Source organism: Mixophyes fleayi, chromosome 3 (assembly GCF_038048845.1).
Source record: "Mixophyes fleayi isolate aMixFle1 chromosome 3, aMixFle1.hap1, whole genome shotgun sequence".
Classification (NCBI taxonomy): domain Eukaryota; kingdom Metazoa; phylum Chordata; class Amphibia; order Anura; family Limnodynastidae; genus Mixophyes; species Mixophyes fleayi.
Genome location: NC_134404.1, coordinates 62,623,464 through 62,650,936, shown reverse-complemented (window position 1 = coordinate 62,650,936; position 27,473 = coordinate 62,623,464). Strand labels below are relative to the sequence as shown.

The following is a 27,473-nucleotide window of genomic DNA, read 5'->3' as shown; positions in this document are numbered from 1 at the left end:
GGACGCCGGCGCAGCGATCAGGTGAGTATATCTTTTTTTTTTTTTTTGCTTCCCTGCTCCCCCCACCAGCGAAGGGAGCCCTGAACCTGGCCGCCCGCAACCCCACCCCCCCCCCCCCCCCCCGCCGACGGCGCCATTAAAAAAAATAAAAAAGAGGAAGAAAAAAAAAAATCATCAGAGGTTATGCGCGCAGCGGCGGGGGGCCCTCGGAGAGAGGGGGGCCCGGGCACATGCCCCCTGTGCCCCCCCTTAATCCGGCTATGTAAGTACACACACATCTGCTTTCCTGTAGGTTCTCAAGGCAGCTGCTGCTCTCAATATGCACAGATCTTAATGCTTGCATTCTCCAACACGTTTTAGGGGAAAAGGTGTCATCTCCTGGGTAGATGGTAGTGTGTAGCACACATATTCAAGGTTTTCAGAACAACTGGCCTCAGACAGTTTTATTAAGGAAAAATAAAATAAACTTCAAAATAAACACCTTGCCTATCCGGCAATAGATAAATACAAGCCACTCCTGACTCGAGATGGTCACTGACCCCCGTGTTTTGGTTTTGTTTTGGTTTTGGATCTGGATTACCTTCGTGTTTTGGTTTTGCAAAACCGCCTTTGCGTGTTTTGGGTTGGTTTTGGTTTTGTTTTGCTATTTTTGGGTCTAAAATAACCTTATTTAGTGCTCCACCAGTTTCTTTGATAAGTGAGGTAATTCTAAAGCTAATAAATTAGGAAAAAAACAGTTTAATCCCTGGTAGGCCGTCCTTAATGCAAACATCTAAATGCCCCCCCCCACCCTCCACTTGTAGTTGAATATTAAAAAAGCAGCCTGCACAGACTGTGGAGTTAGAAAGTAAAATTAAATGGACCAGGTACTTTGGTGGCTATCTATGCCCCCCCCCCCCCCCCGCGCCCTCCACTTGTAGTTGAATATAAAAAAAAGCAGCCTGCATGGACTGTAGAACTAGAAATTTGAATATACAAAGAAATGGACAAAGGCAGTTTGGTATCTGTCTGCATCAGATCCCCCCCCCCATCCACGTGTAGTAAAATAGATAAAAAAGCAGCCTGCATAGACTGTAGAACTAGAAATTCAAATATACAAAGAAATGGACAAAGGCAGTTTGGTATCTGTCTGCATCAGATCCCCTCTCCACTAGGAGTAAAATAGAAAACTATTCAGCCGTTATATAATCTAGAATATAAATAGAAATTGAGAAAGGCAATTTGGTATTTGTCTACATCATAATCATCAACATCCTCATTAGCGCCATCGTCACCTCCATAAATCTCCCCCTCATCCTCTTCTATTTCCAAAGTGGCATCCTCAATTTGTGTATCACCGGCTACACTCAGGCTGTTCAGGTACACATCAGCAGGACTGCTGAAAGGGCCCTTCTTTATGGGTACACTAACAGAATGCTCACAATTAGACATACCACTGTTGGATGGACTCTCCACAGGGATTGGTGTTATTTGTGAATCAGAGCAAACATTATCCTCTAATGCCTTACTGTTATCTTGCAGCTCGGCTTTAATACGTAACAGTAGTTGTGCACCAATTGTAGGCTCGGTAACTTTTTGGGATTTGCCACTAAGAAGCAATTCTCTCTTTGCCACTGCGTGTGTAGAATGGCATGTTGGCAATTTTTTTTTTTATCGGCACTTAAGTTTTGCTCAGTAACACTTCTTTTTCGCTTCAACACAGTAATTTTTTATTTTTATTTTGTTTTTTGGACTGATTTCTAAATACTCTGTAGTTTGACATCGCCTTGCCCAGATGACGTACTGGGAACACTAACATCAGGACTGGTGACAGAACCTGGTTGCTCATTCTGATCATATGTGGACTGCTTTGAATCCATTCTGAGCGCCAAGCACTTGTAGTGCTAAAAATTATTTGGTAGATACTGCTGACAGATATGACTTTTGACAGCCAGAAATATTTATGCACAATTATGGGGGACACCCCAAAAGCACTGATGAGTGCTAAAAATTATTTGGTAGATACTGCTGACAGATATGACTTTTGACAGCCAGAAATATTTATGCACAATTATGGGGGACACCCCAAAATCACTGGGGAGTGCCAAATATTACAAAAATAAAATAAACCTCTATCCTCCTCTATTCTCTAGCGATTTTTGTTACAGCAATTGGAATAAGAATATTGTATTCTCTGTCCCTGCTCTAATCAGCCTGTGACTACACCCTGCTCTCTCCCTCTGTCAAATGGCGATGGATTGCTGTGGAGGCAGGTATTTATAATCTTGAAATATCGCGAGAACCGAGCCACGAGATCCGACGACGTCACGATGACGTTCGGCCTCGATTTGGATTCGGAGCGGGCGGGAGAGACTCGGATACCCAAAGTTCGGGTGGGTTCGGTTCTCGTGGAACCGGACCTGCCCATTTCTACTCCTGACTAACAAACTAAAACAATACATAAGGAGCCTTACTCTTTAAGGAGAGCAAGGCAAAAAGGAATACATTTGATCCTGGACAAACCATGTTATAATGCAAGGAGTGCAAATTAGTTTATTATTTTGCATGTAAGTTAAGTTAAATACTGGCTGTTTTTTCGTGTCGCACCCAAATACTTGATAGCTTTATTTTTACACTGAAATTTAAAGCATATCTCAAATAAAAACACTCTCCCTGGGGTTTTTAAAACTTTTAGGTTAGAAAGCTGAGACTGACATGCCTGCAAACACTATTCCAGTGGCTTTGTCACTATATACATATATATAGAGATATATATATATATATATATATATATATATATATATATATATATATATATATATATATATAAATATATTGTAACAAAGGGAGGCATTTTTCTGACAAGAGGCAGAGAAAGTATACAAACAGAATAAAACATTGGCACAGTTATGCACCTAGGTGGAGATTAAACCAGGTAAAAACGTATGTGTAGTTTAAAGTTTAAAGTTTGTTAACTTACATGATTTCCTCTCAGCAAACAGACAGGGTGTGTCTGTGCAAACAGAGCCACTGATGGGTGTTTTCTTTTAAGGAGAAGGTGGGTGTGTCACCTGTCCATCAAGCTAAGGCTAGGGGAGGAGTAACATGTATAAAAGCTTGTTTGTTCAGGGAGATCAACGCTGGGGAAGCTTGCTGGTCTTGAGAGAGCTGAGCGTGTGCTTCTGCAGTAGCAGGCTTTTGCCACAATATATATATATATATATATATATATATATATATATATATATATATCTCAATCGTGAATGGTGAATGGCAATCACAGAACGCAGCCATGTTCAATTCATTTTATAGCACAAAGGATACTTACTATAGTTTATGATTTCATGGAGGGAACATGGTTGGGAAGTCGTGTTTGGCCATAGTCAATGTACAGTAAGGGCATTTTGGTATCCCTCTGGCACCTTCTTCAAGGGAAGCCCTTGAAAAACATGCCAGTAGGGCACCGAAACGGCTGTTGGGCATATTAATTCTACCTTACATACATACTTACTACTCACACACTGCCCCACTTCGAGCACTGTATATATACATATATATATATATATATATATATATATATATATATATACATCTATATATATATATATATATATATATATACATATATATATATATATATATATATATATATATATATATATATATTTTGTGACTGAATCACTATTAAATAACTTTTGGTAAAAATGTATTTAAAGCAAATAGCGCAGGGCACTTATTTATGTAATTGCATGTGCACTTATTTTTTTATATTGTGTATATTGTAAGATAGGAAATCGTTATTTCTGAGGCCAGGGGAAGAAATACGTCTCTTGTCTAACCTTGCTATAGGATATGCCTATTTCTGATGTATATATCTGATACAATGAGCCTGTGTTTACCAGCCTTTGGTGTACTGTGATTTGGGGAAGTGGCTTGTTGTGGGTCCTTGTTGTTCTGTGGAAATGTGTATTCTGCGACTGTCTGATGTATTCATGCCAGTCAGACCTTTTGACTTGCTAGTGAGTCTCCTGTCTCTGAAATAAAATCCAGGAAATCACAGCAAGGTTTTTAAGAATTTCATAGCTAAGTATAAATATTAGTGGCTTTGCAATGTATGTAAATCAATGATTGGTAAATGGGGTTACATCCTGATTCTAAAAATAGCCTATGTCAGAACTGTATAAAAGATGAGCTGTGTGAGCATGTAATGTATCATTCTGATGTTCCATCTGACCTGATCACTGATACCCTAAATCAGTGGGACTGTCTTTGTCAGGACACTTGAGCAATAAACATCACTCTGCTTCAAAGACCTGCTTGGCAACTTCTTCAATATCGCTGTAATCCTGTGACCTGCTGATTAAACCTTAAAATCTAATCCGTTCTCCAGCTGATTCTGAGGTTTAAACCCAAGCTTTTCCAGTACCCCCGCTCTGCCTGCTACCTGCAGCTCTGGTCAGTGTGATAGGCCAGGGAGGATCCATCCACAGCAACCCGATTCCATAGTAAGTGGTCCGGAGTTACCAGCCCAAATGTACCAGCACAGAAGTACACTAGCAGTGACAGTTAACCAGAAGGAAAGTGGTTCTGAGCACCATAAAGGAGTTCAGTGGTGGCAGCATTATAAGCCCCTCCTACTGCTGCAAGAGGGCGCATTTTGGATAACGAAAGGGAACGGTGGCAAGGTAAGCCCAGCCGGTTCCCAGCAACAACAGACAGGGTGGCATAGGCGGTCCACCCTGTCCACCCTGTCACATATATATATATATATATACATTTATATATATATATATGTATATATACATATATCTATCTATATATATATATATATATATATATGTATACACTTATATATATACTTATATACATATATATATATATATCTATAATATAAATGTCTAGTGGCGTGTGTTAGTCTGTCTGTCTGTGTGTGTGTGGAAAAAATAAAACCAAGCTGCAGCGCCACCTGCTGGGCGGAGTTATACACTGACCTACTAAATTCTTCGTGTGTGTGGGAAAAAAAATTCAGAAAGGGCTGAAATTTGGTATACTAAGATGTTTTTAATTTGTTAATTTAATTTGTTAAAAGTTAAAAGTGTTTATAAAGATTTTAAAAATATATATATATATATTTCTTGAAGGAGAAGTGACAGTTGGGAGTGGTTGGTGGTTGCCGGGGGTGACAGTGGGGAGTGGTTGGCGGTTGAGGCCTGGGCTATAGCCCAAATGCATGACAAGAACCTTTTTAACACCTTAAGTAGCTTGATTTGACTAGAATGCATGAGTATCATGCATGGGTTAACTTGTATATATATATATATATATATGTGTGTGTGTATATATATATATATATATATATATATATATATATATAAGGATAGATGATAGATAGACAGATAGATGTGTAAGCTAACCCTCATAAATTGAAAACGGTTTCTGTCAATCATTAACATTAATATCAGGGGTTTTGATAATCACATAAAAACGCAGGCGTTTTAAGCACAAATATAAACCACATATATGTCCTTATAAGGATGCTGGTACACCACAAGAAATCTCATCAGGAAAAGATACAAAAAAAACTGTAATCCAGCACAGGTATTCATCCTTGACATACACTGTCCTTTGTTCCCCACATCCAGTCTGTATCCAAATCCCATTACATACATCTGAGAAACATCTCCAGAATCAGCACATATCTCACAAAATACTCTGCAAAACTTTAATTGATGCACTCATTATCACACATATTGACTATTGCAATTCCCTCCTTACTGGTCTTCCCCTAGCTGACTTTTACACCTTCAATTTAGTTTGAATTCAGCTAGACTAATTTTTCTCACAAAACGTTCTTTCACTGCGGCTCCGCTCTGTCAGTTCCAGCATTGATTGTCTGTATTTTACCGAATCCAATATAAAATACTTCTTCTAATATACTAGCTTACAAGGCCATTAACAAAACTGTACCAACATACATCTCTTCACTTGTCTCAAAATATATACCAACTCAACATCTCCACTGTGCCCAAGTTCTGTGTCTCTCCGACTCAGGGGGTAGCTAGTAATATTAGCCTGTGAGGGGGGAGGAGGGACTCTCTACTCAGCAGCCTATTAGGTGACACTATATAAATAGATGATGATGATGATGATGATGATGATGAAGATTTTAAAGGAAAAAAATGCCGGAAGCCTAATGACCCAACAAAAGGTAGTCTACTGTGGGATCGGCCCAGGGGCAGGTGTCCCCCTGCCCCCCAGCTCAGCCAGCCCCTGCGCACACTACTTGCAGGAATTTTTTGCGGCTGCATCCACACAAAATTCACTCCCCATAGAACAATAGTTCCCCCAAGGCCTAAAAATCTTCTTTGAGATTTCACCTCTTCAGATAACCTTATCAAATCAAATTACTGAACCCAACTCTTAACCTTGCTAAGATATTTTACTCGATTACCATCCCTTTACAAAGTTCATTCAAATCTGCCTTTATTCTCCTTCCATACTGCTGTGTGACATCATCATATGCACTATATGGACAAAAGTATTGGGACGCTTGATCATTACACCAACAGGGATTGTAATGACATTGCATAAAAATACATATACTTTAATATGGAGTCGGTATCCCTTTTCGCAGTGATTACAGCTTCTTCTCTTCTTGGAAGGCTTTCCACAAGATGTTGGAGTGTTTTTGTGGGAATTTGTTCCCATTTCATTATGTACAGCCTTTATAAGGTAAGGCACTAATATTGGACAAGAAGGTCTGGCTCGCAATCTAGATTCCAGGTTATCCGAAAGGTGTTCGATGGGGTTGAGGTCAGGGATTTGTGTGAGCTAATCAAGTTCTTACACACCGAACTCATAAAACCATGTCTTTGTAGTCCTTGCTTTGTGCACTGGAGCACAGTCAAACTGGAATAGAAAAGGTCCTTCCCCAAACTGTTGTCACAAAGTTGGAAGCATAGCATTGTCCAAAATGACCTGGTATGCTGAAGCATTAAGATTGTTCTTCACTGGAGATAAGGGGCATAGCCCAAACCCTAAAAGACAGCTTTATACAATTATCCCTCCTCCTCCAAACTTCACAGTTGACATAATGCAGTCAGGCAGGTAACGTTCTCCCGGCATCCGCCAAACCCAGACTCATTCATCTGACTGCCAAAAAGAGAAGCGTGATTCATTACTCCACAGAACACGTTTCCACTGCTCTACAGTCCAGTATCGGTGTGCTTTATACCACTCCATCCGATGCTTGGCATTGGTTTTGGTGCTGTGAGGCTTGCATGCAGCTGCTCAGCCACGGAAACCCACTCCATTAAGCTCCCGTCGCACAATTTTTTACATTAATGAAAGTGAAAGTTTGGAACTCTTCAGCTATGGAATTAGCAGAGCGTTGGTGACTTTTACGCACCATGCGTCTTAGCAGTTGTTGACCCCGCTCTGTGATTTTACGTGGTCTTCTGCTTCGTGGCTGAGTTGCTGTTGTTCCTCAATGGTTCCACTTTCTAATAATATCACTTACAGTTGACCATGGAATATCCAGCAGGGATGAAATTTCACGAACCACCTTATTGCAAAGTTGGCATCCTATCACAGTACCACACTTGAAGTCACTGAGCTAATCAGAACAACCCATTTTGTATCACAAATGCTTGTAAATGAAGACAAATGCATGGCTAGGTGCTTGATTTATACACCTCTGGCAACGGGTCTGATTGAAACACCTCAATTCAACAATTAACAGGTGTGGCCACCTGTTGTCCATATATATAATACTTTTGTCCATATAGTGTAGCTGTTAGGGCTGACGGTGCTGACATGAACTCCTAGAACAAATAGTAGGGATCTTCGTCTACAGCAACCGCCTTTCCTGTAGAGCTCATTACGGCGGCTAAGTGGTTAGCACTTCTACCTCACAGCACTGGGGTCATGAGTTCAATTCCCGACCATGGCCTTATCTGTGTGGAGTTTGTATATTATCCCCGGGTTTCCTCCGGATGCTCCGGTTTCCGCGCGTATCCAAGAATTCTCCCGCGCTGCCCCCCTCCACTGGAACAAGCTCCCTCCCTCTATCATAACATCCCCCAACCTGTCCAGTTTCAAACAGGCTTTAAAAACCCACCTTTTTCTAAAAGCCTTACAGTCTCCCACTTAACTACCTACCTTATCTTCTGCCTCTCCCCCTTCTTCTCCCTTCCCTGATTCTGCCTCTGTTCCCCCCTTCTCTCCCATGCACCCCTGTGTCTCTCTGTCTGTCTTCCCCTCCCCTTAAATTGTATGCTCCCTTGAGCAGGGCCATCTCTCCTCCTGTTTCCACCACTTTTAACTCTGCTCTCCAGCTACCTAGCCCTCCTCCTCAAGGACCTTCTGCCCTCCGACCTCTCCTGCTTTTCTCCTCACCTCACTGGGGCTCTTCCTGTCATCCGCGCCCTTCCTCTTGGGCTCTGGTTTATGCAGATCTTCCCCTTCCCCCTTCCCCCCGCCCCTCTCTCTAGCTGTGCTTTGAGCTTCCTGAGTTATTGTGTTTATTGTTAATTGTACTGTGCTGTCTCACCTCGTACTGTAATTGTCCCTGTAGAGCGCTACGGACACCTAGTGGCGCCCTACAAATAAAAATTAATAATAATAATAATAATAATAATAAAGTTAAGGATACTTAATATTTAATATTTAATATTAAATACTTTAATATTTCAAATAATATTAAGAGCAGGATGTGAAAATTCACCGACATCATCACTATGATTTAACATTTTCAGTATTTAGAAATATGCCAAGTATATTATTTATCGGTCAGCTTCTTTTCCTTTGTAGAAGTCACTACATTACCTTACTCTTCCATGCATAGGTGCCAGCCAGGATTTTCCAGCCTAAGCAGATCTTGCAGCCTCTCTCCTCCACCGACCTACGACCCCATGTATAAAAGAATTACATATGCTCTGCCAGTAATACAAGATTACAAGGTATTTTTATGATTCTGGGCATGCCCAAGGAAAGAAAATGTGATGAAATTATCAATGTCCAACCTGTTGTCCCTTTACATAGACATGAGGCAGCTGATAGATTCCACAGACACTGTTGTAGTTTGTGTGTGTATGTTAATGAATTCAGACTGTAAGCTCCAATGGAGCAGGGACTGATGTGAGTGAGTTCTCTGTACAGCGCTTAAGAATTAGTGGTGTTATATAAATAAATGGTGATGATGATGATGATGATGATGATGATGATGATGAAAACAGGCAAAGGTCAGAGGCAATCAGCAAACAGCAAGGTCCAGAACAGCCGAGGTCAAAACATCAATCAGTAAGAAAACAGGCATAATAGACAAACAGGAGTATCCACAGGGATAAGGAGCTTGCAAGCAAGTATAGCAGAAGCTATAAACGGCACAAAAGATAAGCACTCCCTGCGTTATATATTCACTTAGCCCAATGAGGGACCAGCGTGTACACAACCTTAATTGCCGCCCCAAGAGGTCACTAGTTAATGTGGGCAAAATGTGCATAAGTCCTGCTTAGAGAAGCTCCTCGGTCTTTGCCCTGGTGACAACTGGGACGTTGAAGGGGAGAGTGACTTTCTGGTCATCATAGCGACGGCCAGAAATCCGCCAGACAGCACAAAGTGAGCCGCAACGGCACGGGCACTGTCGCAACTCGTGACAAGAGCCCCAGTAAGCGCTTTTTTGCGGCACTTGCGGCACTTAAGCTAATGTATCAAACTCCTATTCTAAGTTTGCAAGCTAAGCCCACTTACCTATTTGTATATCTGTCTTCCTGGTGCTATAAAAATAAATATTAACAATTAAATAATCAATCTTCATTTCCTTCATTAATAATATCATCACCCTCAAGTCATCACCAAAACTCATATATTACACTCTATGCGTATCTACTGTCCACATTAATATTCCAACACGACACCTAAGTACTGTTAACCCAATCCACTTTACATCTTCATTAAAACAACAATTTTCTCCTATGTCTGCATTGACCTGCCCTAATCAGTCCGCCTCGTTCTACAACAAAACACTCACTTCAGTACTAGACAAGCAGATCCAGCTATCACATACAGTCTCCAACACACCAAACCCCAACCATGGCACACCAAACTCACCTGCTACCTGCAAAAGTGCTCCCGAACTGCAGAGTGCCACTAGAGAAAATCTCATTCCTATCCCAAGTTCCTCTACTATAAATTAATCCTTTCATCTTACAGCACTGCCCTTTCAATTTCCAAACATTCTTCAAATTTCTAATATTCACATAATCTTCTAAGCCACGTCACCTCTTTGCCACCTTCAACTCACTTCTCTGCTCACCTGCACCTCCTCTCCCTTCCTCTCTCACAGCCCAGGGCCATCTTTTCCATTGGGCACGATGGGCAGGTGTCGGGGGGCCCCACGGGCAAGGGGGCCCCATAGACAGGGCTCTTAATTAGAATAAATAATCCTGCAAAAGAAAAAACCTGCAAAAAAAACCTTCAAGGGTCACTAAGCAAGTACATCTATCTATCTCTATATATCTATATCTGTATCTCTATACATCTATATCTATATCTATATCTATATATATATATATCTATAATATAAAAGCCTAGCGGCGTGTGTTAGTCTGTGTGTGAAAAAAAAAAAACAAGCTGCAGCGCCACCTTCTGGGCGGAGTTATACACTGACCTACTAAATTCTTAGCATTATCTAATATATAAAAGTGAAAGCCTAGCGGCGTGTGTTACTGTGTGTGTGTGTGTGTGTGTGTGTGTGTGTGTGTGGAAAAAAACTATTTTCTCTGAAAGGGCTCATCCAATTGACCTGAAATTTGGTATACTAACATTATTTGACAAAAAAATTAGAATAGTGAAGTCAGTTAACTTCCATCATTCCCCCCTTCCCCCCGTGGGAGGGGTAGAAAAGGCTAAATTTACGAGTCGAGGGCTCAAACTCATTTTCGTGAGGTCATTTTACCTCATGAACACACATGTGTAGCGACGTGTGTTAGTGTGTGTGTGTGGAAAAAACTATTTTCTCAGAAATGGCTCATCCAATTGACCTGAAATCTGGTATACTGATATTATTTGACAAAAAAATTATAATAGTGAAGTCAGTTAACTTCCATAATCCCCCCTTCCCCCCGTGGGAGGGGTAGTAAAGGCTAAAGTTTACGAGTTGAGGGCTCAAACTCATTTTCGTGAGGTAATTTTACCTCATGAACACACATGTGTAGCGGCATGTGTTAGTGTGAGTGTGTGTGAGGAAAAAACTATTTTCTCAGAAAGGGCTCATCCAATTGACCTGAAATTTGGTATACTCACATTATTTGACAAAAAAATTAGAACAGTGAAGTCAATTAACTTCCATCACCCCCCCTTTCCCCCCGTGGGAGGGGTAGTAAAGGATAAATTTACGAGTTGAGGGGTCAAACTCATTTTCGTGAGGTAATTTTACCTCATGAACACACATTAAAAAGGGCGCTTGCGTCGGGAAGTAACGCTCTTCCCCTGAGGAGGCTTGGGCTAGGCTCAAATGCATGACAAGAACCTTTTTAAGATCTTAAGTAGCTTGATTTGACTAGAATGCATGAGTATCATGCACAGGTTAACTTGTATATATATATATATATATATATATATATATGTAGGGGCCCCGGTGCACTGCTTTGCCCGGGGGGCCCTAATGTTGTTAAGATGGCCCTGTCACAGCCCATGAATTTGCCATCTACTTCAAAGACAAAATCGACACCATTCGACAAGATATTTCCCCATGCCAAATTCCACATACTGCACCCACTCTACCCACCTTTACCTACACTCCCTAATTCAGCCTTAATTAATACTCCAGTAACTTAAGACGAAGTCTCTTCACTCATTTCATCATCTCACCCTACAATCTGTCCCTTCGAACCTTTTCCCCCCCAACTTATCTGCTCCTTCTCTGTCACTGTATACTCACCTCTAGCTCACCTCTTCAACCTGTCTCTTTCCTCTGGCGCAATTCCATCCCCCTTTAAACATGCGCTCATCTCACCAATTCTAAAGAGACCGTCTCTCGATCCAGCCTCTCTAACCAAATACCGTCTCATTTTTCTCCTCCCGTTTGCCTCCAAACTACTTGAGCAATAAGTGTGCAAACACCTGTTTCACTTTCTGTCATCTTACTCCATTCTCAATTCTCTGCAATCCACTGAAACTACTCTCACAAAAGTGATGGATGATCCACTTACTGCAAAGTCTAATGGGTATACTTACTAAACTGCTGGATTAAAAAAGTGGAGTTGTTGCCTATAACAACCAATCAGATTCTAGGTGTCATTTTGTAGAATGTACTAAATATATGCTAACTAGTATCTGATTGGTTGTTATAGGTAACATCTCCCCTTTTTCAAACCCGCAGTTTAGTAAATATAAACCTAAGGGTCATTTCTCCTTACCCATTCTATTGGACATCTCTGATACACTGATGACACCCATATCTATAGCACCTCCCTAACCTTCCCTGACCTCTCCCCTTCTGCATGTCATGTAACCAACTGTTTTTCAGCTATCTCCACATGGATGTTCCAACGTAACCCAAAGCTCTACATATCCAAAAAAGAGATTATTATCTTTCTTCCAGCCAGAATCACCACCTCCCCTCTGCTTTATTCCTCACATCCAGACTCTCTCCCAGTCCTGTTGATTCCACCTTAAAAACAATACCAGAATATGGCTTTTATTTCTCAACATGCTACCAAAATTTCTATGCATTCTCTCATCATCTCCTGTCATGACTACTGCAACCTCTTGCTATCTAGCATTCCTGACACCCATATATCCACACTTCAATCCATCCTAAATGCTGCTGCAAGACTGATCTTCCTCTCTCACCACTCCACATCTGCTGCATCATTTTGCAAATCCCTACACTGGCTCCCAGAATCCAATTCAAATGTTTTCCCCTCCCTACAAAGCCCTCAACAGCAACACCTATTTGTACATGTCAAATGTTATATCAAAATACTTTCCTTCCCACCCTCTTAGATCTACCTTTGACCGGAGCCTTGTCTCTTCTCGGTAATCACCTCTCAGTCCCGCCTACAAGACTTCTCCCGTGCTGCCTCCCGCTTATGGAATTCCCTACCATGCCCAATCAGGCCTTCCCCCAGCCTTCAAATCTTTAGACTTATTTCTTTTTTAAAGCTTACCAATCTCCACTCTAAGCCACACTCGCTCCTCTTGTCTCAGCTGTGCCCTCTTCCACTTAGAATGTAAGCTCTCTAATGGGCAGGGTCCTTCATACCCTTTTGTGACAGGATGGACCACCTATGCCACCCTGTCTGTTGTTGCTGGGAACTGGCTGGGCTTACTTTGCCACCGTTCCCTTTCATTATCCCAAATGGGCCCTCTTGCTGCATAAGGAGTGGCTTATAATGCTGCCACCAATGAACTCCTTTATGGCACTAGAAGCACGTTCCTTCTGGTTAACTGTCACTGCTAGTGTACTTCTGTGCTGGTACACTTGGGCTGGTAACTCCGGACCTCTTACTATTGTCGAATCTAAATCAGATTGTTCACCTGTAAGCGTCAGTTTATCAGTTATGAGCTCATCAGCTGGAGAGAATTAAATACACTGCATGGTTTGAGTGTACAATAAACTCTGCTTTATTAGTTACAAGTCCCTATCTATATAGCAAAAATCACGTATTACAGAAAACTACGCTCCAAAACATTTTAACCACTCATGTTCCCTTCACACAGATGTTAGTATATTCTCTCATTATCCACACTAGAACTCCCCAGGAAGGGGGGGCTGGCTTATCTCCTGTCTGGTATGTCCAAGGTTATAAGCATAGCCTTGCAAATAATGAACAACTCCTACAAAACAGGTGCATCTAATTGTATTTAAGCAATAACAGAACAAAATGGCTATAAGGCAACAAGATTGCGTCAGCTTAGCAAAATCACATTTCTCATTTCCCATCTTTTTATTCATTATTTGCCCTACCACTACCTATCAGAGATCACATTCTTGCTGTCGCTTTTAATGGGCACTTATGCGCATACACCCTTCTAACAGAACATATAATTAGGATTGCCTAAAACTGGATACATAGAACAACCCATCCCCCATCAATAACAAGTCCATGATCCCTCTTCTAGCTGATAGATGGTCAATGAGTCGACAACCGTCTTGCACCCGCTGCATGTACTGATGTCAGATCTTCACATATATCAGTGCACATGAGAGACTCTGGGGCCTCTTGTGCTTCCTTTTTGTCTTTTAACTATGGATTTTTTTAGGGAAGGAAAAAAGGAAAGGGAGGGAGAAAATACACAGTGCGCTCGGCAAGTGCTATATGTCACTTATTTCCCTTCACACAGATTTTAGTATATTCTCTCATTATCCACACTAGAACTCCCCAGGGGGGGAGGGGGCGCTGGCTTATCTCCTGTCTGGTATGTCAAAGGTTATAAGCATAGCCTTGCAAATAATGAACAACTCCTACAAAACAGGTGCATCTAATTGTATTTAAGCTATAACAGAACAAAATGGCTATAAGGCAACAAGATGGCATCAGCTTAGCAAAATCACATTTCTCACTATGGATCCGGGTTGCTGTGGATGGATCCTCCCTGCCTATCACACTGACCAGAGCTGCAGGTAGCAGGCAGAGCGGTGGTACTGGAAAAGTTTGGGTCCAAACCTCAGAATCAGCCGGAGAACGGATTAGATTTTAGGGTCTAATCGTGAGATCACAGGATTACAGTAATATTGAATAAGTTGTCAAGAAGGTCTTTGAAGCAGAGTGATGTTTTATTGCTCAAGTGTCCTGACAAGGACAGTCCCACTGATTTAGGGTATCAGTGGAACATCAGAATGACGCATTTCAGTGTACAAGTCAGTGCATTTATACCTTTCAGACACATGCTATTTTTAGCATCAGGATATACTCTATTTACAGAAACATTGATTTACATGAATTGCAAAACCACTAATATTTATACTTAGGTATGAAATTCTTAAAACCCTTGCTCCATGCGGCAACCAGGGTGCCATGTCCAATGATTTGGCTCCTGGTCCGCAGTATCCTAGGGTTACCGGAGGTGACCCGGAGGTTCTGGCTCTTTCTGCAGAGACAGTACATCCGCGTTGCTGTGAGCCTTTCCCTACATGTGAATTATGTCACAGTCATAAATTTAAAGTGCAAGGCTCCAGCACAGCAAACGCCCATTTTCCCCTGATATTGATGTAAAGCAACGAGAGTCTTGACTCTTTCTTGTTGCTTTACATCAATAGTGGACTATAATAGCCCCAACAGAGATTTGTTCCAACTGTGGTATTTGCAGACTACATGTAATATACATTGCTTGCATTCTGTGCCATTTCCTCAACCCCATGTGCCTGATTACCATTTTCATTTGTGTACTGGTACTATTAAAGTAATTCTATAGTTTTCAAATAAGCATTGCATAGGCGACTGTATTGTGTTTCCAGCGCACAAAGTGATTTATTTTAGCAGATGTAAAAAGTTAACAGTTCAATACATGATTATAATATAATACAGTACAGTACAGCCAATACCAAAAGATACATACATACCGCTGCGCTCGCACTGCGCTCCCACGGGTACCAGTGAACAGTAGTTCACCCTTGAATACTGTGGTCATAGTAGACTGAAACTAGTGGGAGCGCAACTATGATATATATACATTCAGTGTTACAGAGTGAACAATGCAGATGACGTGGCTTGCTTCTATAGGTCCAGACTTCGGGTGGGTCCAGGGTAAACAGGTCATAGGCTAGTTCAAACTAAAGAATCCAAAGGTGGGGGTCATCTCTCCAGGGGATGTGCTCTTTTGTTCCCGCCAAGACTCCAGTTACAACTAGTCTATTAGCATTTTATAGTCAGCATCATATTAAAGGTTTATTCCCTAACATCAATAACTAGAGAATGCAATGCGCGATCTCTTCGCCGAACGCACCGGACAGCTGCTGATGTAAAGGGGATTAATATGATATCAGACATGACACATTTCCTTTAACCTGATTCTTAAATAACACTGAGATGTACATATAATTATCTAATGTATAAAAGAGAAAATTTGTCCTTCTGTCCTTCTGTCCTTCTGTCTGTCTTTCTATACAAATCCACATTTTTCAAGCGAAGATCATTAAATTTTGCATACGAGTGTATTAAAACATGACGGAGGCAACTAAAAAAATTTTAAAATTGAAATTCATTACGGGGTGGGGGTGGCGAGGGGGGTAACACCTAAAAATCATCGAAAACGACCATAACTCTGGAATGTCTGGAACAATTTACACCAAACCTGGTACACATATGACTTACAGTCTGACAACAAATATTGTGGGGGCAAGACACCCCTAGCACTCCTAAGGGTGGGGGTGGCCAGGGGGGTAACACCTAAAAATCATCGAAAACGACCATAACTCTGGAATGTCTGGAACAATTTACACCAAACCTGGTACACATATGACTTACAGTCTGACAACAAATATTGTGGGGGCAACACACCCCTAGCACTCCTAAGGGTGGGGGTGGCGAGGGGGGTAACACCTAAAAATAATTGAAAACGACCATAACTCTGGAATGTCTGGAACAATTTACACCAAACCTGGTACACATATGACTTACAGTCTGACAACAAATATTGTGGGGGCAAGACACCCCTAGCACTCCTAAGGGTGGGGGTGGCGAGGGGGGTAACAACTAAAAATCATCTAAAATGACCATAACTCTGGAATGTCTGGAACAATGTCTTGGAAGTTCCAAAAAAAAGGGGAAATATATTTTTTCTGGATGCACCCGGAGGAACAGGTAAGACGTTTCTCATCAAGTTGTTACTTGCTAAAATTCGAGTACATTCCAAGATAGCTATTGCTGTGGCCTCTTCTGGAATTGCTGCAACTTTGCTCCCTGGTGGAAGAACAGCACATTCAGCTTTCAAGTTACCGCTTAATCTGGCCCGAAGTGAAACTCCCGTCTGCAATATCACTAAACGAACAGAAAAAACTCAGATTCTGCAGCAATGTCAGGTCATTGTATAGGATAAATGCACCATGTCACACAAAAATGCTTTACAGGCCCTCAATCAAACACTTCAATTTTTAAGAGGCAATGATTTACTAATGGGTGGAGTCACTGTTGTAGTGGCTGGAGATTTTCGACAAACATTGCCGGTCATTCCAAAACGAACAATGGCGCATGAAATTAATGCATGCCTTAAATCATCACATCTTTGCAGGCATGTTCGCACTTTGCGACTAGCCACAAATATAAGAGTTTCTCTGCATGGCAACACAATGCACGGTCAGTTTGCTGATCATTTCTTAAATATTGGGAATGGTTTAATGCCGCTTCATCCAGTAACTGGTCTCTTCAAACTCAGAGAAACACTTTGTAACACAGTTGTGTCTTAAAATTCTTTAAATCCCGGGCAACGCCGGGTATTCTGCTAGTAATATATTAACTAATAATAAACTAAATGCTATCTGCTCATAAATCACTGTAGAATAGATTCAATATGAATATGAATTATATAAATAACTAAATGTTGTAATGTGAGTGTGTACATGCGTATTTTACCGTGCGATCACAGTATGCCACGTGTAGTGTGGCATACTGAGTGCAATCGACCAATAAAACAATATTAACCAATATACTTTTGTTCATCCAATTATACGACTTCGACAGTACTTATATAAGTGTATAAGGAATTAGGGTTGCAACCCATCTGTATTGTTATATCCAATAAATCTGTTTTTTATTTACTTTTTCATCTCACCCTGTCCACTCTGTCCCTTGCGCCCAGGGAGTCCTACATCTGTTTTTTAGAAATAGGGTTGAGCTATCCCTTCATTCTCCTACTCCAATTGGCTGCAACCTACTGACCATCATTCATAGGGAGTGCTGAACTTATACCATTTACCACTATCAGAAAATAAGTGCAGGTGCAATTACATAAATAAGTGCTCTGCGCTATTTGCTTTAAATACATTTTTACCAAAAGTTATTTAATAGTGATCCAGTCACACCTTTGTTTACAAGTCTGCATTTATTTTGTCTGCCTTATATGTCCTTGTTTTATGTATGGCCTGTTTTCCCTACTGTACGGCACTGTGGAGGTCTGTGGCACCTTACAAATCTATGATAATAAAAATAATAATAATAACACAACGCACTACACTACATAGATTTCGCTGTGTCCCCCACTCTCTACCCTATCACCATTATACCATTATTAAACCCCACATACTCATACAAAACATGGTGGCTTAGTGGTTAGCACATCTTTTTCACAGCACTGGGGTCATGAGTTCAATCCCAGACCATAGCCTTAGCTGTGTGGAGTTCTCCCTGTGTTTACGTGGGTTTGCTCCGATTTCCTCCCATTCCCCAAAAACATACTACTAGGTTAATTGGCTACTATTAAAATTGACCCTAATCTTTCTCGGTCTGTGTGTGTGTACAGTCATGGCCAAAAGTTTTGAGAATAACACAAGTATTGGTTTTCCCAAAGTTTGCTGCTTCAGTGTTTTTAGACCTTTTTATCAGATGTTGCTATGATATACTGAAGTAAAATTATAAACATTTCATGAGTGTCAAAGGCTTTTATTGACAATTACATAAAGTTTATGCAATGAATAAATATTTGCAGTGGTGACCCTTCTTTTTAAAGACCTCTGCAATTCACCCTGGCATGCTGTCAATCAACTTCTGGGCCACATGCTGACTGATGGCCGCCCATTCCTGCCTAGTCAGTACTTGGGGTTATATTTACTAAACTGCGGGTTTAAAAAGTGGAGATGTTGCCTATGGCAACCAATCAGATTCTGCCATTTTGTAGAATGTGTTAAATAAATGACAGCTAGAATCTGATTGGTTGCTATAGGCAACATCTCTACTTTTTCAAACCCGTAGTTTAGAAAATCTAGCCCTTGGAGTTTGTCAGAATTTGTGGGTTTTTGTTTGTCCAACGCCTATTGAGAATTGACCATAAGTTTTCAATGGGATTAAGGTCTGGGGAGTTTCCTGGCCATGGACCCAAAATTTTGATATTTGGATCCCCGAGCCACTTAGTTATTATCATTTATGCCTTAAGGCAAGGTTATCCATTATGCTGGAAAAGACATTGTTCGTCACCAAACTGTTCTTGGATGGTTGGGAAAAGTTGCTCTTGGAGGATGTTTTGATACCATTCTTTATTCATGGCTGTGTTATTAGGCAAAATTGTGAGTGAGCCCACTCCCTTGGCTGAGAAGGAACCCCACACATAAAAGGTCTCAGGATTCTTTACTGTTGGCATGACATAGGACTGATGGTAGCGCTCAAATTTTTTGCACCGGACAAGCGTTTTTCCAGATGCCCCAAACAATCTGAAAGGGGATTCATCAGAGAAAATGACTTTTACCCCAGTCCTCAGCAGTCTAATCCCTGTACCTTTTGCCGAATATCAGTCTGTCCCTGATATTTTTCCTGGAGAGAAGGGACTTCTTTGCTGGCCTTTTTGACACCAGGCCATCCTCCAAAAGTCTTCATCTCACTGTGCATGCAGACTCACTCACACTTGCCTGCTGCCATTCCTGAGCAAGCTTTGCACTGGTTGTGCCCTGATCCCGCAGCTGCATCTCATAGGAGATGGTCCTAGCATTTTTTTCTGGACCCTCTTGGACACCCTGAAGCCTTTTTCACAACTATTGAACCTCTCTCCTTGAAGTTCTTGATGATCCGATAAATGGTTGATTTAGGTGCAATCTAACTAGCAGCAATATCCTTGCCTGTGAAGCCCTTTTTGTGCAAAGCAGTGACGACTGCACATGTTTCCTTGCAGGTAACCATGGTTAATAGAGGAAGAACAATGATTTCAAGCACCATCCTCCTTTTAAAGCTTCCAGTCTGTTAATCTAACTCAATCAGCATGACAGAGTGATCTCCAGCCTTGTCCTCATCAGCACTCTCACCTGTGTTAACGAGAGAATCACTGACCTGATGTCAGCATTTCCTTTTGTGGCAGGGCTAAAATGCAGTGTAAATGTTGTTTTTGGGATAAAGTTCATTGTAATGGCAAAGAGGGACTTTGAAATTAATTGCCATTCATCTGATCACTATTCATGATATTCTGGAGTATATGCAAATTGGCATCATAAAAACTGAGGCAGCCGACTTTGTGAAAAATAATATTTGTGTAATTCTCAAAACTTTTGGCCATGACTGTTTGTTAGGGAATTTAGACTATAAGCTCTAATGGGGCAGGGACTGATGTGAGTGAATTCTCTGTACAGCGCTGTGAAATTAATGGCGCTATATAAATAGCTGATGATGATGATTATACTAGGACCCTCACTGTCTATATGACTACCCCTATACACACCACTACACTCCACGTGTTTCACTGTGTCCCCACTGTATACACTATCACCATTACAGTATTACTAAACTCCACATGTTACACTTGATCCCACCCTCACTACCCCTACACATACATTACCCTCCACATATTTCACTGTGTCTTCCGCTGTCTACACCGTCACTATTACATTATCACTAAACCCCATAAATCACACTCTTACTTTCACTGTCTACATGACTACTCTTACACATACTACTACCACACACACACACATTTAGTTGTGTGCCTCCCTGTCTACATTATCATATCAACACATACAACCTAAATCTCACATATTGATATGATATGATAAATCCTTCATTCTCAACAAATAGCAGCCTTACATATAACAATAAATTCAAAAGCAATTAGATCACCGCACATTACAATATACTCCCCTCTGTCTAGAACAATAGCCATACATAAAGCACTACACAAAGCACTCATAGCTTGCACTGTGTACCCACTCTCTATACTAACAGCTCCCCCACACACACACATATACACAAAAGTATGTTCCCTCTTATTAAACTACCATAATAAGAGGGAGTACAAGTGATGGGGCTCTATCTCCCCAGTCACAGCCCCATGTGTATAGGTGTTTTTTCACTGTTGTCCATAGTTGTCCTTCTAAATCTTTGCTGGCTGTAGGTCCCACAAATGTCTAGATACACCACTACCTCATATAACATAAAGACCCACCCAGCCTATAGTAATACACTTATACAGAAAAATAATGTTCCCTCTGTACACTGTACTAATCTAACAAACAACACTAGGTGGCATATTTAACAAGCACCGTCTTTTAAACACAATCATTGTTATTCCTTATTGCAATGATAATGAATAAAAGATTGTGAAACTTCTTCTTGTGGAACAGCAGTCAAGAAAAACTGTTGTTTCTGCAAAGACCTATACCCTATCTTCTCTGTAGTCACTATCGCAAAGTGGCCACTTTTGTGATAGCAACCAAAGGGGAGAACAGGTAAGATGCGGTGAGGGATCCGATGATCCCTCTACCACAATGCTCTCCTCATAGGATTCAAAACCTAATGCCATCTTCAGATGGAGCTAGCCATTGGGCAAAAGTTCAGATAATAAAAGATTTTTGGAACTTGTTAAATCATGAAAAATTGCAGCCTCTACAGAAACCTATGGGGATTGCTATTGCGTACGATAACAGTGGAATCGCATATCTCTGATATCTGCTGCTAGTCCTTAGTTGTTAATAGAGGGCAGGAGCGGATCCAGGGGGGGCGATCGTCCCCCCTAGCAGGAGCTTGCTGCCGATCGCTGCACACTGTGCAGCTCCGTTCAGCAGTAACAGTGTGCTGCCCGGCTGCTCTGATTGTGTTTTAAACACAATCAGAGCAGCCGGACAGCACACTGTCACTGCCGAGCGGACCTGCACATAGTGTGCAGCCGCCGGCAGCCTTAGAAATCAGGAAGGGGGCGGGGCTTAAATCCCCCCCCCCCCCCCTAAAATTGCCCCGGATAAACCAATTGTCTAGATCTGCCCCTGATAGAGGGGATATTGTAAATTGCATTGGCCCCCCGAAAACTGACATTTTCGAGGATTAGGAGCTTGTTAAATAGGCCCTTAAACAGGGGCAGGCTGGGCTGGGGGCAGGAGGGCATCTGCCCCCCGGGCTGGTGCCATAGTCAGTTACCTTGAGCTGGGTCACTGGGCCACCTCCATTTTTTTGCTTTAAAATGTTCCGAATAGGCTGTTGAGTCAATTCTTGCCCCTTGAGCTAAAGTTTGCCAGCACTCCCCTGCCCCTAAGCCCCACACTTTAGTATATACTTCCAGCAGTAATACCAATGTGCATTGAACCATACTCCTGCTATCTACAATAAAATCCCTACACATCCTGCTAACCTAAACCTATTACCCAGAGTCCACCACTAAAATCTGCAAACACAATAAACACCAGTATGGTGTCACCAACTTCCAGACCCAGATTACATTATTACATTATAGCCCCTCAAAATTTAATCAATTACTCCGCTGATTTTTTGGGAAGTGGGGATGTGACCCATTACCAAAGTTACCTAACTTCACCTCATTGGAAGTCTAGATAATTTTTTCAATATTCCACGAGCATCCAGTACGCTTCTTAAACTGTTGTTGCACATATGTATAACTACCACAAGATGGCAATGTCGCACAAACAAGACAAGTCACGGTATTTCTTTCTACAGGTCAATGTAAGTAATTTTCTTTCAACAATAGCGGGGAAAGGAGGGGCTCCTATTGATTGGGGAAGGGGGATGCGTGTTCCTTGTGCTTTATGATTGGCTGGGAGGTGTGAGGGGTGTGTAGAACTCAGACAGGATGGGAAAAGGAGGGGGGCAGCGGGTGGATTTGGAAGAGGAGAGTTGTGTGAGTGGGGGTGATCACTCACCCCCCCATTACAGTCTCAGTGCCTGTGCTCCTTCAGTGAACAGTTTACTACTGCTTGCAATGTGAAACTGGGATATCCTTGTAACAATTCACCCACATCCCACACAAACATGCACACATACATCCACACACATCCACACACACACTGGGAGCATACACTGCTTTGTGCACCCTGACACAAGGACTCACACAAACGCTGTCATGCATGCACATACATACATCCCTACAGTGCCGGAATATGCATCTCCAACCTGGGACTTGAATAATGCTCCACAGCAAGACAACTGGAGAATTATATGCCAAATAAGGATTTAATATTTTTGTGAGGGGGGCACCCTGAAGATTTTGGGCTTCAGTTTATTATTTGTTTTTATGTTATTTTTAGTTATTTAAAATATTTTTGCTTGGTGGCAAAAAGTAACCTCTTTTGCATCCCACAATGGAACTAAATTGGATGTTGCTTTTATCTCTGGTTTGGCAAGTTCAAGCTTTAGAAGGTAAGTTTCTGAGATCTGTTCTTTTGAGAAACGTGCACTGAAATGGTTAAGTTGGGTCAGTTTTTTTTTTTGGGTTCTGTAAACTATGATTTCTCCGCAGGCCTTTTCCATTTGGTTTTGTGTATTGTTTACGGACTAACTCATACATTCTCAAAATATTTGTATGCTGAAGAAGCAGTTTAGAGGCTATAGATGCTGTTATAGCAGGTGAAGACGCATTAATACAGCAGCAGCATCACTTCTCACACCCCAGACCGCAGGCGTAGAGTGTAAGCTCTTTAGCACAGCAATGACTCTCAGCAGGAACATGTTCATTGTACAGCATTGTGTAAAGTTAAGGTTGCTTTTATAATAAGTTGTCAGTGGTGGCGATGTTTACAGGTATATCTGAGGAGAGCACCTGTTATGTGGAAGCAACAAGGTGCTTAGGTAAGTTTTTGGACGTTCACTATCAGAGATTGCAGTGTGTTTATCTAGGAGTCATATAAACCACATCTTGTATGTGATCAGCATTGATTAGGAGGTTTCTGATCGATGCTAGGTTATAAAACATGGGAATGGTAGTGTACCTATTGCTTTCCTAAATAAAAATAAATGTTATTTTTACCACTTGCATAGAGCATACTATAATTCAGTAGGTATTGGAAGCTATACAAGGTTGCAGTTCTGTTATATGACTGTGATTGTGACACTCCTTCTTACGGCAAATAGTCTAATTTAATAGAGATTGTGCAAAAATGAGGTGTAAATGGGGCTGTTATGTGTCCGCGCAGAAGGATGGATGGTCCTTCAGGCAGTATTAGATCGATGTGTTTCTAGCCCGTGGAAAACGTATTGACTGAGGGATTGTGTTATGTCCTACGGATGGTTATAGATTGTCATCTCTCTCGGCACCAAGCTGGTATCTCCCCCGAGTACATGTCCTCACCGGGGAGCAGCCACAAGGACGGAGCTGCATTGCAGTGCTGGTTTAGGGTGATTGTGGGGATAACAGGACATGACTGGGAGGTGGAGGATGCTCTGTGCCCGTGTGTCTGTCTGGTCTGCCGAGCGTGACCACAGACTGTCAGACACCCATCGTACCTGCTGCTCTCTTTCCAGAGAGTTTGTGCTGTCACTGCAGCTGTCCTCTGTTATCTATCTCTCCCTCAGTGGCTGTCTCTCCCTCAGTGGCTGTCTCTCCCTCTCTGGCTGTCTCTCCCTCTCTGACTGTCTCATCATCTCTCTCTCTCTCTCTCTCTCTCTCTCTCTCTCTCTCTATCTTTCTCTCACTATCTCTCCCTCTCTGGCTATATCTCCCTCTCTTTCTCTCCCTCCCTCCCTGGCTGTCTCTTCCCCTCTCTCTCTCTCTCTCTCTCTCTCTCTCTCTCTCTCTCTCACTATCTCTCCCTCTCTATCTCTTCCTCTCTCACTATCTCTCCCTCTCTGGCTGTCTCATCCTCTCTCCCTCTCTCACCCTCTCCCTCTCTCATTATTTCTCTCTCTCTCACTCTCTATCTCTCCCTCTCTATCTCCCCCTCTCTTACTATCTCTCTCTCCCTCTCTGGTTGTCTCTTCCTCTCTATCTCTCCCTCTATAACTATCTCTCCCTCTCTATCTCTCGCTATCTCTCCCTCTCTAGCTCTCGCTCTCTCCCTCTCTCTCTCTCCCTCTCTCTCTCTCTCTGTCTCTCCCTCTCTCTCTCTCCCTCTCTATCTCTCTCTCCCTCTCTGGTTGTCTGTTCCTCTCTGGCTATCTCACCCTCTCTGGCTATCTCACCCTCTCCATCTCTCTCTCCCTCTCCCTCTCTGGCTATCTCACCCTCTCTGACTATCTCACCCTCTCTGGCTATCTGTCCCTGGACGTCTGATTAACTCTCCTGCTTGTTTTTCTTCCCCTATCACTTTTCTTTTTTTTATTCAATATCACTATGTATGTGTATTATAACATAATTCTACATCATCATCATGTATTCATGAACACTGTTTTTGTTTCTATGCTCCTAATCCCATCCAGTCAGTCCCTATGAGAAATCCCATATTCCTTCATTTGTCACCCACAGCCTCCCATCATTTTTTTCCGTTTTCTTACTACTTTAATTTCTCTTTCTCACATTTCTGATGTTCAGATTCTCCATGTCCCCTTCACACTGTCTATCAGTCTAACACTTCCTCCCATGTTCTGTGTGACGCTAGTCCCTCACTTTCCATATCTCCATATGCAACAACACCTCCACTTTTCATACATTCATACTATTATTTATTTTTTTCAAAACATTTTTCCTGCTATCTTTATTTTCCCCTTATGTGACCTAGTATCAGCTCCGCTTTGTCTATAAGATATGTAAGATATGGTTGTACTGATAGGGAGGAAGGAGTTTGACTCGACAAAATCACTGCATCCCTTACTGTCCACAGCTCCAGCCTGGATATGTATATTTCATATATGAAAAGTGGGTTTAGCAGTGCAGGATGTTACATTAAACATTACCATGAGCAGAGCCTGGAGTTATGCATTGCATTCATAATGGAGGGATTCTGAGACACAATAAACATGCAACAATAATGAATTTGATCAGTTTTGCACAGAACTAGGATTTAACTCCAACATTGTTTTATTTGTTTTTTATTTATTTGGGGGGGTTAAAAATGGGGGTTGTGGATTTATTATTACTAACGGATTAGTGGATATTCGTTGTCAGTTCTGTTTTACATATATATATATATCACATGCCTTCAGGTAATTTTATTTATATTATGATTATGAAAAACAGAACCCAGTTCACGGATGATGCCCCTGGGTAATGCTGCACTGAACCGTGCTTTCCTTAACAGCTGGAGTGTGCTGGCAGGTTATTAATTATGCCAGACCCATAAACACTTAGAGGCAAATTCTGCTGGAATGAACCATTTCTTCTATAGGGAGGTAATACAGCACTGTTATTATTATTATTAGAAATATATTGTAAAATAAATAAGTGACTGTAGAGATAAAGCAAATCAAACGGGCACCCAAAAGTTTGGTGAGTAAACTCCTAAGAGAGATTTCTAATAATGTTAATGGGGCAACTTTGTATATACAAAAGATAAATAAACTCATTTTAATGGGCTCATAGGAAACTGTAACACCTCGAACTAGACCAGTATTTGATGAGTCTGCTGAGTGATAGTTGAGGGTCTACAGTAGACATGGGATAGGCAGTCAGAAAATGGTAATTATAGTTTTCATCATAGTTGCAGTATCTCTAAACAGGCTTGGTACAAGTTCTGAGCATCATTGAGATTCTAAATAAAATAATAGAAGAACAGAAATTGGCCAGAGAGAGAGAGGAAGTCCAGACAATGTACACGTTCATCCATCTGATTGCAAGATCCAGCAGTATAAACAGTGTACACGTTCATCCATCTGACTGCAAGATCCAGCAGTGTTGTCACTATCAGTATCTCCTCTGCTTTCTTTCCCCTCATCCATCATTCTGAACAGCTGCACAAGTATAGAAGTGTCTGTAAACGCAGGAGTGAGGCGCTGACAACGGAAGAGCTGGATCTCCCACCAGAATGCAGGGACAGATTGCACAGAGCAGGGAGGCTCAGGGACAGAGTGTACGTGGTAAACTACAGAGCTCTATGTCTGGCTGCTACAGGGTCTGAAAATACACCGTGACCTTATGGTGTATCCTAGACCTTTTAATACCGGCTTAGCAGATGTGTAAGGTCTATCTAGGAGCAGGCAGTGTGCAGGAAGGCCCAGAGAACTGTAATGCTCAGGGTAGTGTCACAGAGACAGGTTTTCAGCTGCAGTTTTCCACAGTGGAAAATCACTGAGTTTATATTATCAGCAATTTATCGTCAGCAATTTTCCGCTGTTGTAAATCACCACTCTAAATATCTAGCATTATTGTTGTTCTGTTGTTGTTTCTGCATAATAACATTTTCCTGACAGAACTAGAACCGGATCATCTATTAGGCAACCTTGGCTCATACCTAGGGGCCTATTTATCAAAGATCTCCCCCCTGTAATTTAGAGGTAAATCCCCGAAAACTGCTGTTTTCTGGGATTTACCACTAAATTACTATGTATTATTCTAGCATCGCAGCAGATATCTCAGATATCTGCTGCTTTGCTTCTCTCATCATTTTACTGAGCACTCCCCATAACAGTGTATGGGAAGTGCTCAGTAACGCTATTTAACAATGACCGAAACTACGTTTTCAATCATGATAATGTACGCCA

General features: G+C 41.6%; 1 protein-coding gene across 1 annotated transcript in view; it reads left to right on the top strand.

The window, feature by feature from the left end:
* The first annotated feature begins 22,712 nt into the window (after positions 1–22,712).
* Positions 22,713–27,473, top strand: part of EPHB1 (EPH receptor B1) — a 251,330-nt gene continuing 246,569 nt past the window's right edge. The window contains exon 1 of the mRNA XM_075201569.1: positions 22,713–23,261. Within this exon, the coding sequence (XP_075057670.1) occupies positions 23,204–23,261 (58 nt within the window). The 5' untranslated portion in view covers positions 22,713–23,203. The remainder of the gene's footprint in view (positions 23,262–27,473) is intronic.